General features: G+C 47.2%; 1 protein-coding gene across 3 annotated transcripts in view; it reads left to right on the forward strand.

The window, feature by feature from the left end:
* The first annotated feature begins 1,554 nt into the window (after positions 1 to 1,554).
* The window catches only part of P3H2 (prolyl 3-hydroxylase 2), a 120,828-nt gene continuing 105,077 nt past the window's right edge, over positions 1,555 to 17,305 (forward strand). Inside the window, exon 1 of one of the 3 annotated variants that reach the window (XM_030576273.1) lies at positions 1,555 to 1,977. In XM_030576273.1, the coding sequence (XP_030432133.1) occupies positions 1,555 to 1,977 (423 nt within the window). Of the gene's footprint in view, positions 1,978 to 2,176; positions 2,219 to 2,390; positions 2,419 to 17,305 lie in introns of those variants that run through there. The other 2 variants (XM_030576274.1, XM_030576275.1) reach the window with 2 other exon arrangements.

Below are 17,305 nucleotides of genomic sequence, written 5' to 3' on the forward strand. Positions count from 1 at the left end.
GAGACCAAGGTCTCCAAGCAGCAGACTGAAGTGTGTCATAAAAGATTTAGCAAAGAGTAAGGCAACCACAGGGAATTTGAGGGAGCAGGACAGAGGAAAATACATTGGCTGCAGCTGGGAAGTTATTTTTTTAAAATGCTTAGTCCTGAAGCTGATCATTTTAAGAGGGACTTCCGTGGCTTCTCCACCCCCCACCACACCAAACAGTGCCCCTCCCAGGCATGCGAGAGTGGGGCATGTAGCTAGAAATCTATACACAAACTAGGCTTCCTTCCCACAGCACTTATTCATTATCTTCTATCCCCATACCTGCCCTGGCTCAGCCTGATCTTACCTATCTTGGCCAGGGCCCAACGCGTTAAAAGCATCAGACCTACCCCCGTTTCTTTGCACCAGAGGGCACAGGTTGCAGAGAGGCACTTCTGCAACAAACTGAGGAGACTTTGGGGATTTATGGCTAGTCCCTCTCCCCCCCTCACATGCCCCAGTCATCAGTTTTCTCCACTTGTGCAGATAGTGAGCTCACTGGGGCAGGGAGGGTCTTTGTTATTTGTTTGTACAGAACCTACTGGGGCTCTGACCCTCAGTGGGGGCTCTACCTGCCACTGAACATCTCTTCTGGGGGCAGCTCAATAGTGACATCTGTGCACCACTTAGGGTGACCAGATAGCAAGTGTGAAAAATTGGGAGGAGGCTGGGGGAGTAGGCACCTGTCTGAGACCAAGCCCCGAATCTCAAAACTGCCCCTATAAAAGCAGGACATCTGGTCACCCTGGCACCACTTCCAATTTGGTAGCAGCTTCATGGCTCCCTTCATCTCTACATCTTCTTGTTCTCGGTCATGCCCTAGAACCAAACACACAGAATATTGTGATGGCTCCTGGCCCCTACCTAGAGTGACCAGATGTCACGATTGTATAGGAACCGTCCCGATTTGGGGTCTTTTTCTTATATAGGCTCCTTTTACCCCCCCCCGGTCCGATTTCTTACATTTGCTCTCTGGTCACCCTACCCTTAGCCGACTCTCCCCCAAGGCCAACTGGCCCCAGGACCAGTGAAGTGAAGAATCACAAACGGGTGGGGGTGCCATCGGGGGGCCGGGTGGGGTTCTTCCTCGTTCGGCTGCAGCCGGATGATCTGGTGTAGGAGGCTGGATCCGGCTGGGGGTTGTGGCAGCGGGGGGAGCAGCAGGCTCCCCATTGCCTCCTGTTTGGCAGGGGCTCGGGGGGCTAAGGGGGGGGGGCTGCACTCCGCGTGACCCTGCCCAGCCCGGGCGGCTCCGAGTCCCAGGGCGGAGCGGCAGAGCCCGCGGCAGTGCCCGGCCCGCCCCGCTGCGGAGCGGGAGGAGCGAGTGCCCCGCGCGGGTCCCTTTAAGAGCCGCCGGCTGGCTGCGGAGCCCGGGGTGGAGTTTCACGCCCGGGAGCAGCGGGCGGCGAGCCGGGGAGGTCCCCGAGCAGCACATGGAGCCGGAGCCCAGCCCCGCGGCTGCAGCCTAGGGAGAGGCGCTCGCACCCGGTCCCCTCTGCCCCGCTCCGCGCCTTGCCCGCAGCGCGGATGGCCCCCGGCTGGCGGAGCCGGCTCTGGGGGGCTCTGCTGCTGCCGCTGCTGGGCCAGGCTGCGGGGAGCCCGGCGGAGCCCCAGCCCCTGCCGCCCTTCGACGCGCTCTTCGCCCGCGGCGTGGAGGCTTGTGACGGCGGCGACTACGCGGGCGCCGTGCGCTGGCTGGAGCGGGCGCTGAGCAGCCACCGGCAGCTGCGGGAGGCGCGGCTGCGCTGCGGGCTGGGCTGCCGGGAGCCCCTGGGGCGGCTCGGGCCGGGCGCCGGCGGGGACCTGCCCTTCTTCGGCTCCGTGCTGCGCCGGGCGCGCTGCCTGCGCCAGTGCCTGGGGGCCGCCTCCCGGCACCGCGCCAGCGAGGACGTGCGGGCCGATTTCCAGCGCCGGGTGCCCTACAACTACCTGCAGCGGGCCTACATCCAGGTGAGAGCCGGGCCCCCCATCTACCCACCCCCTGCTTCCTGCCACCCCCCCGGGCCCCCATCTATCCAACCCCTTCTTCCTGCCACCCCCCCCGGGCTCCCATCTATCCACCCCCTGCTTCCTTCTATACCCCTCGGCCCCCCCAAACCTGCATCCACCCCAACTTCCTTCCATCCACCCACCCATCCATCCCTTCCAGCGCCGGGTGCCCTACAACTACCTGCAGCGGGCCTACATCCAGGTGAGAGCCGGGCCCCCCATCTATCCACCCCCTGCTTCCTGCCACCCCCCCCCAGGCCCCCATCTAGCCACCTCCTGCTTCCTTCTATGCCTCTTGGCCCCCCCAAACCTGCATGCACCCCCAACTTCCTTCCATCCACCCAGCTATCCATCCCTTCCAGCGCCAGGTGCCCTACAACTACCTGCAGCGGGCCTCCATCCATTCTTCCCCCATATCCACCTACTTGCAGCAGATATACATCCAGGTGACAGATGCCAGCCAGCCTCTCCATCCATTCACCTGCCTTTTCTGTTAATTCCCTTCATCCCTGTCTGTCCTCATCCCTTCCACCTATTCCCCCAGCACCTGGGGCCAGATCTTTAGAGGCATACGCGTTTATGAAATTGGTCTGAGTTTGGTTCCGAGGCGCTGCTGAAAATCCTACTAGGTGTCTAAACACCTTTAAAATATGGCACCTGGAGCCCTGCATCTACCTGTGGTGGGCATACATAAGGTGAGACTGAGGCATCCCTCCCACCCATCCATTCATCTGGCTCAGGGTGCCCTCTGGAATCCACTTCAGCAGGTGTAAACCCAAGTAAGGAACTAGCCAGCCCATCCCTCCTTCTGTCTCCCCACCCAGCCATTCACCTGTCTTTACAGTTTCTATCCATCTGACTGGTAACACTACGTACAACGAAGCAAAAATAATAATGATGTAGGGGAGAGATGGGCCAATGTGAAGCTCAAGTGTTTGTCTGGTCCCCTAAAGTCTAAGGAAAATTGAAACCCATGGTATCTGAAGGGATGGGCTGATAACCTGGTCCTGGGCGATTATCTATACTAAGACATTAGTTTGTGTCCTGAATTGCTGTGGTTTATGACCGTTGCATTCCTTCTCCTGCTCTTTGGCTGAGGACTCTCAAACTTGGTACATCATTAAAGCATGCATGGTCTTTCCTCCTAACGAAAGTTTAAAGGGAACAGGGTTAGGATTGAAAATGACTTGCTGGGAAAACCCAGCAACTGTGAAGTTATGGTACAAGAGGTTTTTTCATTTTTAATGCAGCAGTACCTTAAACCCCTGTCACTTCAGAGAAACCTCCTTTCTCTCTCTCTGTGCATGTAGCAAGAGGATATATGATTTCTATTATTGTATTGCATCTGCCTCTTTTTTTTTTTTTTGTGGTATGAAATAATACTTTGCAGGATACGGTAGAATCAGGGTTTTTGTAGCCTCTGAAATCCTGCTTATCTGTCCCTCGTCCTGACAATTGTTCCCAAATCATGAAGAAGACTGTGTTGTCTTTAATGAACTTCCCATGGGCAGAAAATCTCCTTGACAGCGGGGGTTGGCTCTTTTTTAATTCACGGCTGAGGTATTTGCTGAACCACGGGGTACCTGGAGTAAGTTGACTTTCTATGACTAACAGTATAGAGACTCTGGGAATTTATTCTATGCAAAGCTGAAAATTTTTTTGTTTTGCCCCAGATCCCTAAATGGCCCCCTCAAGGGTTGAACTCACAACCCTGGGTTTAGCAGGCCAATGCTCAAACCACTGAACTATCCCTCCCCCCCGAAAGCAAACATCAGTACTAGAAAGCATAAATGTTTGTGATGTATTAACTACACAGCGACAGAATATGGGTAACCATTGTCAGTCCCTGTGATTAAGAACCCGCTGAAAATCCTAGCAGCATTTTATGCTTTGCTTCCTGTTCTGTAATGTCTTAGTTTGAGGTTTTTGCATGCCACGGGGCTGGAAATGCCAAGGAAAGGATTGACAGGAAGTTAAGAAACCCAGCGTGCATAATGTGCAGCCCTAGAAAGAAATACCACCAGAGAAACAGGGTTATAATTTGGTCCAGATTCTGGTGTCATTGAAGCCAGAAGAACTTTCTGCCAGTGTCTTAGATGCTGATCCTGCAGTGAGCTCTCTGTGGGCAGCTGTCTCCACCTGTCTGGAGCTCAACTAAAATCACCTTCCTGAGAAATATACAGTTTCAAGCTTTCTCCTCCTGAGAAGCAATTCCAGTGACATCATCGGGTTTGCCCATGGGTTCAGGGGTCTGCCTGCACAGACTTCACAGAGGAATCTGGATTGAACCTGTTATCTGGGTCCCTTTCAGCAAAATTACTCCATGCTTTAGGGTCTTTTTTGTGTTTGTCAAATACGGGCTGCCTTCCATTCCTGCTTCCGCCATCCGAGTCAGTTTTTATCATTTAAAAGGATACAGTGAACTTGAGAACGACTCCATTTTAAAAGATGAGTAGAAAGAAGATTCAGATATTACACAGCAGTCTCTGAGCCCCCCTGCCAATGTTTTACAGCCGCCGAAGTTTCTGGCCTAGCTCCTCAAAGGTATTTAGGGGTCTAACTGGCCCTGAAATCACTGAAAGTTTTGGTGTCTGAAACCTTTAAGAATCTGAGCCTGTTCCTTCTCCAAGCATGTCTATCCCCACCTGATGTAACTGTGGATGTTCTCATTAGCTGCACAAATGTTTGGGTTTCAGATCCTGCCTCTGGGGATTTTTTTTTTCTTTTGACTACAACTATTTTAATTGGAAGGTTTCCGTAAAATGATTTTTTAAAACTTTCTTCTGATCTCAGGTTTTTCTGCCTTGGCCTCCAGTGAGCCACTTGGTTTAGCACCTTTCTTGCTTAACAAAACCATCAGTGGAGTATCTGCTAGCTGGAAGAATTTCTCTCCATAATGATGTATCCGCATAGGCCCCTAAGATGCAGAGACTGATCCAGGTCACTTGTGCAAGTCTGGATTTGGCTGGAGTTGTACTGACCACGAGTCCTGGATGTACGTGCACTGAGAGCCAAATCCTCTTTCTGTGCCAAGTCTGAGTAAGCGGGTTTGGCATATTGCCCAGGGGATGCAATACACCCCCTCCCACCCCACTAAAACCTGAAGCTGGGGATGGGAGGCTGGGAAGAGGATTGCTGCACAGAGCACAACTCGCCCCAGCTCTGTTCACCCACACACAGTCCTGTCCAGTGCAGCAGACAGACACGGCTTGGGTGTGCAGAACTCCCTGAATTGCTCCCCAATAACCCCTCTGCACGCAGGTTCTGCTGCTACTGATACTTGCACACCTCTCTAGGGAGGGGTCAGGGGAGGCTTCATTTCTATTCTGGCAACTAATGTTCGTAATCACATTATCTGTTCATTCACTTAGCAAGTAGGGCCCTGAGTTCCAAACGTGCTGCGCACCTGCTGCCCCCAGTGGTTTCAGGCTCTATGAGTACAACTCACATTGCACTTGTATGTGTGCTGTGTAGTTGTAGCCCTGTGGGTCCCAGGGTATTAGACACAAAAGGCGGGTGAGATGATGTTTGTTATTGGTGAGAGGGACCAGCGTTTGAGCCACACAGAGATGAAGCAGAGCTCTGTGTGGCTCGAAGCTCATGTCTCTTCCCCAGCAGAAGCTGGCCCAACAATAGATATTCCCTCACCTGCCTTGTCTCTCTCATTGCACTTGTATGACAGCTGGGGAGAGAGGCAGGGAGACTGTGACACCTCCCCCTACTCCCCCCAAGTAGGTGTCTCTCTTGCCTGGCTCATTAAACATGCATCTTCACTCTCAGCTCCCTATTTCCTCTCATTGGTGGTTCTGTTTGTGCCTTTGCGGGGAAGGGTTTCGTAGTGGTTGTAATGGGCCTGCCACAAAACACGTCGTCGTGTCTTGCTTTCGCTGCTTGTCTCGAAACCGAAGAGGAAATGAGATTTAGGTTAAACATCCCACTGTGTATCCTGGACAATTCCTTCCCCTCGTTCTGCCAGGAGTGGGTTGGTCATTGGCTGCTGGGTACTTCCATCAGTTCCCTTGTGTGGCTGGACAGCAGGAGTTGATGTCATTTGCATTTTCAGAGAGAATGAACTGTATGGAATGTGCTTTCTCCGTCCCACTCCTAGTGACCTCTCACTTGCTTGTTTAGCTCTCAGGAGGGGAGGGGAATGAACCCTTTGGTGGTAATGACAAAACATGGAATAAATAAAAAGCTTGGCACTTGTACAGTGCTTTAAAAAATATGGTGCTGTATAAATATGAACTCATCCGCACACCAGCCCTGCAAAATAGGGAAGGCAATTGCTTTTATCCCTGCCTTACAGATGGGGAAACTGAGTTAGAGGGCCAAATGTTCATCTCACACTGCTGTAGCTCTGCAGTAATTCCTTTGGGTCAATGGAGTCCGGTGAAAGTGTGAGCTGAAGGATTCTCAGAGGGCCTGAGTTACAATGGGGTAGCTCCATTACCCCACTGTGAGAGCAGAATCTGGCCCAATAATCAAGGTCACTTGTCCAAGTCCCTGTAGTAAGTCAGTGGAAGAGCGGGGTTTAGAAACTGAGGCTTTCTGGTGCCCGTTGCTATTTGCGCTATTCTGGTCAATTCACCGGAGCACCTTTGCTTCTGTCTTTTTAAATATGTGCGGGAAACACTCCTGCAATGATGAGGGGGTGGGGGGCGGTTTCTAGGTTCATGGATGATACCATACAACCCTGTTGAACCATAACCCACTAGCAGATCAGCCTTTAACTCTCTGGCAGTAGAGGGAAGAGGGGAAATTCTGGCTTTCAATATCCCATAAACACAATCAAATTCCTGCCCAAATGTTGATACAAGGAGCTGTGCCCCAGGCCTGAGCGAGCATCTGCCTGATCTGGAACTGACTGAAGTCATCCGAAAGTTTCTCATTGATTTGGGTGGACTTTGGATCAGGGCCCTAGTGCTGATGTTTGGCCAAGCACCCCGAAGTTCAGATGTGCTCTCTCACCTTTCCAGCCACTGGGCTGGAACCCTCCCATGCTCATGCTTCCCCAGAAGATCGTCAGTGTTTCCAGTTCGGCCAGAAATAGCCCAGAGACGGCCTGGGTGGGCCTGTGTTGGATAAGGATAGAGAATGGGGTGGGGGATGAACGGGAGGTGGGGTGGGGTTGGGGGCTAATAGGAATAAAAGACAATTTGCGTTTTCCAGCCCATGGAGAAGAGAAGGGTCTGTAATGTGTTCCCAAACTCCTGTCTTAGCAGAAGAGGCAGTGTTTTGGGAGCTCTCTATTTATTATAGACAGGATGACTTGTCTCTTACATGCTGGGCTGCTGTCCTCTGAAAACCTGCTAGGCTTTGGTTGGAGGGGGTTGGGGGATCACTGGTGCTGTTTGCCCTCTAGACTCTGATTTGAATTATGATCCGCCTGCTTTTGCTGCCTTGGCAGTTTTTGTTTGTGTCTGAATGTAGCCTGGAGGCCAAAGCTTTTGCCCTCTTTAGGGGTTTTCTCTGCTATGCATGTGGGTTGGGGAAGCAGGCAATTGCGTGACATGATGGCATTGGCTGGTTACAAGCTGCTGAGTTAGTAACCTTGTTGGAACTTGCTGCAGACATCCTGCCTGTGAACAGCACAACAGAATGGAGCTTCCCACAAGTCAGGAATCCTTGGCCAAAAATAACTAGTAACGTCCTGGAAAAAATTGACAGGTTGATCAAAAACAATTGCTCCTTCTAACCTATCCCCTCCAACTTTTTCTCCTAGGTTTTCATCTCCTCCTTTAGTCTTTTTCCTGTCCCCCTTTCACCTGTATTGTTTGCCATATGATCTTAGTAGCCTTTGCTGCCTTCCACATTTGCTTTTCTGTTTGCAGCTCCTGAGTGCCTGCTACCTTTTTCTAACTCTCCATTGCTAAAGCCATGTCTGCCTGTCTACTCAGCTTCTCTTCTTTGTGCACCATGACAAGATACAGTGTAAATTCTATGTCTGTAGCCTGTAACCACCAAAAACATTTCAGGTGTAATTCAAGAGAGATTTGGACCTAGGAGTAGAAAGCTTATTGGAGCATTGTCAGGATAAAAAATATTAATCTTCAGAAACCAGTGTCCTTGCCTCTGTTTCTAACACCATAAATCATTAAAGTGGAAAGAGTTTTTTAAAAATCAGATGTTTACTTTTTTTGTTCTGTTACTTTTCTACATTTCTTTTGGCTAGGATAACAATTACGGATTAACCAGAATAACTTGTTTCTAGCCAATATTACTTTGAGGATTTCATGCATTAGTACAGTGTGGCTTTTTTTAGGTCACCAGTAGAGCAGGAGAAGGTTTGTGGGTGATTTTTTTTTCTTTTAAATTAAAGTTGCTTCTATTGATATTTTTTGTTTTTGTAACATGAAAAACTTTATTGATCTTAAGTTTTATTAAAAAGGTGTTTGTAAAAACACTGTAATTTGAACTCACAATGTCCCTTTAACTACTGCATCCTACTACCAGTAATATGTTGTTGTGAACAGATATTATTGCTACATTGCTCTTGTACTGTATAATGCTCTTCATCCAAGGATTTTAAAACACTTCACAAACATTAACTAACTGATACAGATGGGGAAACTGAGGCATGGGCAATTAAATGACATGACCAAGGCCCTATGACAAAGCAGCAGATGGATCAGGAAGGGAATTATTATTATTTATTAGTTGTATTATCATAGTATCAAGGAGCCCCAGTCCTGGGCCCGAACCCTAGTGTTCCAGGTGCTGCACAAACACAAACAAACTGATCATCCCTGCTCCAACTGGTTTACAATCTGAGTAATTCAGGAGTCCTGCAGGAGAGTTTGATCAAATCACTTTTACCACTTTAAATCGCCCATATCATCTGTCACTAGCACTAGAGTGAGACCTGAAATGGACCACTTGCAGCCATTAAAGGTCCCCTGGCACTTGTTGCAAGACTCGGAATGTTTACTATGGTCCCTGTGCCAAATTCTTTCCTTATCCCAAAATTACTTTCTGCCTACCTAAACGTCAAACTGTGTAATTATATTGGGCCAGTTTCTCCTCTCTCACTGATGTAAAGCTGGAATCACTAGAGGAAAGCATGGAGTTTTCTTCTGGATTTGCACCAATATAACGGACGCTAGAATTTGGCTCATCTTGCCTAATCTTTGAAATTTCAACTCAAGACACTACTTTTGATTTCTGGTACTAAGATCATCTGCAGTGTTGCTCTGTATTATAAACAGCTGCAGAGTTCAACCTCGCAGGGGGGTGAATTTCAGTAGTGGAGGAATTTACCCCCATGTACTTTGTATAGCATAGTTGGGGAATATAAAGAAGTTTGAGATTCATGGTATGACAGGGTTTTTCATAATGGTAGTATTTGCATTTCTAAGTGTACATCTCTGACTGTGGTGAATTTGCCAAAACCACTGGAAAATGCTGTTCTCTTGGTAATCCATTCCCTTTGGATGCTTGATGCCTAGTGGCACAAGAAAAAACCACTAGTTCAAAATCTGTGCTGGCACAAACAATTAACTTATTTCTCCTTAGAGGTATCACCCACTATGCTTTTTGGGGGGGTCTGTCCATTTTGTTTTCATCTGACAGATGTCCTGTATCCCAGACAAATGTTGAAACAGAAATATACGGTAATAGTAATAATAAATAGGGGCACACTTTTGTCTCTAATCTTGAAGACCGATTTTGCTCTGCTATTGAGTAAATAGATTTCAGAGCTGGGTTCTTGAAAAAATCTCTTAATTTAGATTGTCTAAAATAGCATCCCTAGTCCTCACCCAGAGGGTAAACCTCTTGGTTGTCAGCGAAGTTAAAATTATTGCAGTATAAAAATAAACAGTATCTGTATGGGATGGAATGCTCTGAGCCTTGTGGGATGGCTCTATGAACACGACCCAGCCCTGAAGGCATCATCCTGCTGCCTTTGAAGTCAGCTGGAGATGGGAATGTTCTGTCAGTCACATCCGTCCCTTAGTCTCCGAAGAAGGAGAGGGTAGGAGTTTGGCAAACTGAAGCAACTCGGCCCGTGTCCAGACACAGCCCATCCGTTCATCTTCTCTGGACAGAGTAGTGATGCTCAAACCCCATGTGGACATGTAGAGGCTCTGAATGACCTTTAAATCAACGTAACAAGGTATTGGACTCTGATCGGTTTGTATGAGAAATAAATGTAAATATAAGGACTAGCTCCACCCTAAATCCATGGACTTAGGAACCTATCGTCTGCTCGCTCTTGGTGGCGGTGTCCTGAATGAAAACTACTCCCACTTGCAGGCCCAGTGGTGCAGCCATGTGGGTTTCTTGGTTTACTGATGAACACTCAAGATTTTGCTGTTGGCTTTCAACCTGAGGAGTGAGAGTGAACTGAGGGCTGGAGAAATGTGCTGGATACCAGCTCTGAAGACTGAAGCTCTTTATCTATCTGCAGAACAGATGCAGTGTGGGCTGTGGCAGGGCAAATTGCTCCTCTCTCCCCCTCATCCTGGCCCACTCGTGTGTCTCCATGCTGACTTGGGAGGGAGCTTGGAAGGTTAAAAAGGTTACTTGGGTCCTGATTTTCAGATCTCATGAGCACTCAGCACCCCCATTGATGTCAGTGGGAGCTGTTGGTGCTCTGGGCTCTCAAAATCAGACCTTTGTTTATGCAACAAAGCTACCAAGGGTGGTAGCATTAGTTTTTTGGGTTTTTTTGTAGCGTGAACATACGTGACTGTTACAAGTTGGGCTGAAATCCATAAAGCTCATTTCACAAAAGCCACTTGACCACCCGATGGTGATGACTGGATGTGATCCTGCAAGGTGCTGAGGGGCCTAAGTACCTCTCAGTATTAGGCGCCTGGGCTGGATTTGAACCAGTGACCTGGAGCGGAAATGCTCTAGAACCTAGTCCTCTTTTTGCCAGTTTCAATTGGAGAGTAAAGTTTCCCAGAAGTGGGTGTTGAGGTCTCCTCCTCTCTCCTCGAAGCCTGTTGTGGGGTGGATAAGACTTATGATGGGAGAGGGGGGTGGGACGGGACGGACAGCTCTGGTAATGACAAGAGAATCAATCCTTTCTTTTCTAGCCAGGGCCCTGTTCCTGCTCCTACTGAAGTCAAAGGAAGCTAGACTGGCTCCTAAAGGGTTGTTAATATAAACTGATATTGTACATTACTGGTTCCTCTATCAAATCACTTACTTGAAAAGGTGTTCAGAGGCATTAGGAGGGGATGGGGGCTGATTCTGATTTCTGTTACACCCATATGAATTTGCAATGACTCCACTGAAGTCTCCAGAGTTACTCTGTGTTTACACTGGGGAAGGCCTGTGGTCTTTAATAGCAGTTCTGACTGCAGGGAGTACAGCCTTCAAAGTTCCTTGGTTATTTTAGTTTCTGGCCAATCCTAGGCAATAACCCCCATGAAGCGACGGCTTTAATTCCTAGGTCTCTGATGGCTGATGCTGACGCAGGGTCTGAGTGTGTACATGCAAAGGGCAGGTAGCTAAACAGCATTCCTTAGCCGCACCATACCTCCCAGCCAAACCACCTCCTCTCCATGGTAACTGGGCATTTAACAGACCTTCCGAGGCCGACATCAAGGGTCGTGGATTAGCCATTGAATAATTATATCAACAAAAACCGTATCTTGATCCCAGATCATCAATGCCCTTTTCTCTTTCCTTGGATGGGAAGCCAAACCCACATGTATTAACTGGAATGTAGGGCAGAGTTTGGCTGTGGCCTATCAGATCTGGAGGCCAAATATTTTCTTGTAGCTTCTTGTTCATTTAAAAAAAGAGAGGAAAACATGTTCCTTCAGGCCTGGATGAAAGGATGACTTGTGCTCATAACTGGACTGGAACCAGGTGGCTGGCTGCCCCTCGCCCTGAGAATGCCAGTGCATTGTTCCCCCCCCCGCAACTCCATGCTTGCAACGTGCAGATGCAGCAGAATTTTCTTTGCAAGCTGGTGTGTTCTCCAGCTGCCCCTCTGCTCCCTGGTGTGGTGCGTTTTAAGCTTTAATCTTTATTGGTGTAAAGCGTGCAGATGGGGTCTTCAGGAGTAAAAAGAGCAGAGCTGGCACCAGGCTCGCTTCATTAGCGGGACAGGTCTCACGGCAGATGGTAAGCTTTCAACTTACAACAGGCATGGGCAGGCAGAATTAATAGTGTGGTGTTCAAGGTTGTGTTTAAAAACAGAAAGCATTGAAGGTTGGATGTGACAGAGGGAATCAGACCTACTGAGGCATCATAAGTAATGAAACACATGCAAGATTTTAAAAAACGAGAGACCTGACATCAGGCTTTTAAATCCATATTAGGCTCCTGAAATAAATAGCCTACTTTTCCAGTTGTGCCTAGCACCCACAACTCCCGCTGAAGACTGTAGGAGCTGCTGGATGCTCAGCTCCTTCAGGCCACTTATTTACATTCTTTTATATGCACACAGGTGTCTAACGTCAGGCCTCGTTTTGCAAAATCCTAACCCCAGTTCATTGCACGTCTCCTAGTGAGTTGCCCAATGTTTGTGAGGAATGGAGTAATGGTTTATTGTTGATGGCCACTCAGCTAGGGGTGATATGGTGCCTCGGGGGGATCTGTATGCACGTGTGCTCTCGCTTTCTCTGTTGCTGGTTTGAATCTGGCCTGGTTCAGAGGTGATGGAGAGTTGTTGACTTGGGATATCTGTTTAGTGGGTCTCAGTCTGGTTCCTCATACTCAAGTGTCAACATTGCAATAGGCTCTTCTGGGAGAGTGCTGAATAGGCATAAACAGACTGTCGTGCTCCTTTGTGCCTAGAGGTGCCCACACCTGAGTTGGACGTTGTGGGAAGACGCATGTGATCGATGCTGTGGATCAGTTCTGTGGACACCAAGCTGGTTTCCAGTGGAGCCAGATGCTCACAATTCTAAGTGATGTCAGGAGAAGCTGCAAGGACTCAGCACCTCTTGATCTTGACGTGATGCCTTTTCCCGAGCACTGAAAACAACATTACATTAACACCACAACTGAAGAACTGAAATTAGACTCAGAATAATGTTGTGCATGGTGTGGAGACTTGAGATGAATGAGCTGGCCTGGCTTTTGCCAATGCACTCAGAGGATTTTGCAGAAAGAAGTGCCAATAACTGAGATGCTGGAGGCAGCTTCCAGGACTCCCTTGTTATCTTCTCACCAAATTGAAGAGAGAGTTTAATGAGATTGTGTTGGAGTCATTCCATGTTTGGGTTCCAACCAGAGAGGACCTGTTCCCAGGGCTCAGACATACTTCTGGAGAGCATTTTATTTTACCTTTGGAACGTATCAAAGGCCTAGAAAACCTCTCATTTGAAGAGAGATTGAAAAGGTTGGGGTTATTTATCCTTGAAAGGACATGAACAAGAGGAGGTACAGATTAAGAGTATGTGAGATAATGAATGGTCTCAAAAAGGTAGATCAGGAACTTCTGGCTCTTCTTGATTTATAATACAAGAACAAGGGGACATCTGGTGAAACAAAGTTGGGAAATTCAAAACTGATATACTCTGTTCTCACCATGTGTAATTAGACTGTGGAAAACACTCCCACAGGAAGTTGTTGAGGCCAAGAATTAAAAAGATTAGAAAAGGGACTGAATATATAAATAGCAAGAATATTCAGAATATCACAGTTAATGACGATAAAAATGTTGACCAGTATATTAAACCTTGTGCCTCAGGACTTAAGCTAATCACTAATTATTAGAAATCAGGATGCGGTCTAATGTTGGGGGAGTGGATTATCCAACATCTACTGCTGTAGGTTTCTTGCATTATCCTCTGAAGCATCTGGTTTAACTCTAGACTCTCCCATGCCTCGTGGTGCTCGAGGCAGCTCATTTTTCCCCATTATTGCCTATCCAGAGCAAGGTGTTTTACCCCATTGTAAAGGTGTTTTACCCCATTGTACCCCATTGCCTCTGTGATGGTAATATTCTTTTCGATCATCCTCTGATAGGTCATTCTTTGTGTTCCATGCTTTCTCTTCTCTCCAGATGGGATCCAATGTAAGACATGCCTTGTGCTTGTGCCATGCGGTAGCCCGATGGCATAGCCAGACCACCATAGCCGTCTGTTCGATTATTGAATCTGCAGTCCACTGACCTGTGTGTACAACACTTCCACATGGGTGACACAATCTCACCTATGAATTCCCAAGATTCTTCTTAAACAACGCGGCATTCAGCTTATTTTATGTACTTCCATCATCTGCCATGTTTCTGAGATATACAGTAGTATTGGGAAGACAATAGCATTGTATAATCTCATTTTAGTACATGGATGTATCTTTCTGCTTTTCGAGATGTTTGACAAATGGGAAAACGATCCATTGGCTTTGCCCAGTCTTGCCTTAGCTACTTTAGTGAGCTACCATTAGCAGATATTTTACTTCCGAGATGGACTAAGTCATCAACTCTTTTGTACTCTTCTCCATCAGTCACATATCCATTGTTGTTTGACAGCATTCTCTCCTAGCTCCATGATTTTGTTCTTCTGCATAGAGATACGAAGTCCCACTTTGGCTTCTTTTGTCTTTATGCTCAGTCTTTTCATTCCATCCAAGTTGTTGTCCAGTATAAAAATATCATCTGCAAAATCCAAGTGTCACAGCTTATCTTTTGCTCAAACAATGCCAGAGTCCTCTGCAGCAGCCATCATTCTTCTCATCACAAAGTCTGTAACAGTGCAGAAGAGAAGTGGGGTCAGTACGCAACCTTGCTTTGGACCAGTATGAGTCTTAAACCACTCCATGTGTCTGCCCTCTGTCCTCACATGGCACAGAGACTCGTCCTACAAAGCTTTTATCTAATTAACATCTTTAACTAAAATTCCATAGCTTCTCAGGATCTTCCAGAAGGCCTTTTTGGTGGATGTTAAGAAACATTTCCATAAAATCAACAAATTTAAAATTTTGCTGGTATTCTGGTATTCTCACTGAGTCTTCTCAAAGCTGGTCTGACTACAGCCCACCTGATCAAAATCCATCGAGTTCTTCCCTGAGTACTTGATCAACATCAATTTTCATCCTGTTCAAAATGATAATGCAAAATGCTTTTCCAGGAACAGGATAGGAGTGTCGTTAGGGTTACCAACCCTCCAGGATGGAGTCTCCAAGAATTAAAGATTGTCATGTGATGAAACCTTCTGGAATATGTCCAACCAGTCTTCTCCAGCTATCACAAAGAAGTTGGTCCCCCTTTCTAGGAAGTTTACAGACCTCTTCTTCCTCAGTCTTTAGTACAGTTCTACTTTCCCCAAACCATTCTGCACAACCTGTGCATGTATGACCAATTCATGTAATTCACCATCATTTCATCACCAGCTGTTTAACTTTTCACCCATCTATGTTATCATAGCCTGGTGCTTTACAACTCTACAGTTGGTTTGTAGCCTTATTTACTTCCTCAGAGGTGATTACATCCAATGATACAGGCAAGTCTGCTATCTCTTATCCCTGTGACTGTCTTCTGTGGTTAAAACTGCTCTATCCTGAGCCTTCACAATGCCAAAATGGTTCAAGAATTGTGATGTCAGTTGTTGAGCTACTAGAATACGCTTTTTAGAATCCCCTCTCTTGTACAATTCCTCAGCTTGTCCTGCTTTATTTTCCATCCATTCGCTCATCTCTTCTGGCTGATACTTTCTCTTTTGTCCACCTAATCTTGTTGCAGAATAGCTCTTTCTTTTTTTTTGCTTGTCTCATTCTTGTTCAGTTCTCTCTCTTTAATTCTCTTCCACAAGCTTCCATGTATTTAGTTGGAGCCACTCTTCTTTCCTAGATCTTCCCACCCCCAGTGTAGTCCTGGCTGCATTCACACTTGCGTCTTTGAAGAACTGCCCTTTTGTTTCTGTCCTCCATCAGTATCTTCTACTCTTTAAATCTATTGCTAAATTGCGGCTTGAAATGCACCTTCACTGCTCAATCTACTAACTTTCTAGTATCATACATTCCTTCTGCCTTCTATGATATTACTACTTTTTTATTTTGATTGTCCCAATAACAAGACTTTGTCACTTCTGACATCACCAGTCATATACACCCTGGCATCCAACAGTGAACTTCTCCAGTGCCTACTCATATTAACATGGTCAAGCTGTTACTGGGTGAAGCCATCATATGATTTCCATGTCTGTTCCTTCCCTCGTGTAGGAGTAGAATACCTTCCAATGCAAAGGTTGCATGTGCTGCAGAGTTCAACAAAACATTCTCCATTGTCAGTCTGTCCTGAGATGCTGTCTCTTCCCGTAATGTGTTCATATCCAGTATCATCATCTCTAACCTGTGCATTTAGATTTCCCCCAAGGATAGCAATGTCGTATTTATTGATCTTGTCGCGGATACTCTGCAGTCTTTCAGTCTTGACCTGCTCATCGCTGCTATTTGTTGGGAGGATAACACTGAACAATGGTGACTTTTTTGCATAGTTTGTGACAAAGCAAGCAGTCAATATTCTGAAGCTTACAGGTTCCCATTCCTTCAGTGCTTTTAGTAGCTTCCTTGCTCAATAATGAACCTATTCCTTCCTGGTGTTATCTGCTCCTCCAGAATATAAAACAATCGCACCTTCCTACAATAATGTGCCTTGTCCAGTCCACCTAATATCGCTCAGTGCAAGTATATTTAGGCCAAAGATTTTTATGTTTCTGATAACTTGTATCAATCTACCTGTTCTCCAGAGCAATCTAACGTTCCGAAACCCAATTCTTGTCTTGATCTTAGCTGTGAAGATATCCTGTTTCAGAGGAAGTTCTTCCTCTGACTTTGATTCTCCATCATCATAGTGGTGGCTGGATTTGCTGGTTGACCAGTAATATCTTGTCTAATGTCCAGCAGATCATGGATCTCCACAGTTGTTTGCAAATCTGTGATCCTTATTTTGTGCCTGGGCTGTTTCTGTAACAGAACGCATTTTTGTGTGGCTAGGTTATTAGCCTGGTTTACAGCCCCTTGCCAGGAGGACTGGTGGGCTAGCTATAGTCTGGCTCCTACTCTTTGACCCTGTCTTGCTTGGGTGGCCCTCCCAGGGGTTCTGCTCCCACCAGCATAGCCCTCAGTGTTACTGGAGCATGCAAGCCTTCCCAGGAGGTAGGAGACAGGAGGTAAGAGACAGGACACTGGGCTAGATGGGTCTTGGGTCTGATCCAATCTGACAATACTTGTTTACCAGATTGGACCAAATGGGTGCTATGGAAAAAAATGTCTTGGAAGAGGTGACCTCCCTGCAAAGTCTGTTCTCCACACCCATTCTGACAGCATGAGCTGAAGGCTGTGCCATACTGTCCGTACCCTAAGTGGATTCTCTTCTTGCAGCTGT

This window comes from Gopherus evgoodei, chromosome 9 (genome assembly GCF_007399415.2).
Source record: "Gopherus evgoodei ecotype Sinaloan lineage chromosome 9, rGopEvg1_v1.p, whole genome shotgun sequence".
In the NCBI taxonomy this organism is placed as follows: Eukaryota; Metazoa; Chordata; order Testudines; family Testudinidae; genus Gopherus; species Gopherus evgoodei.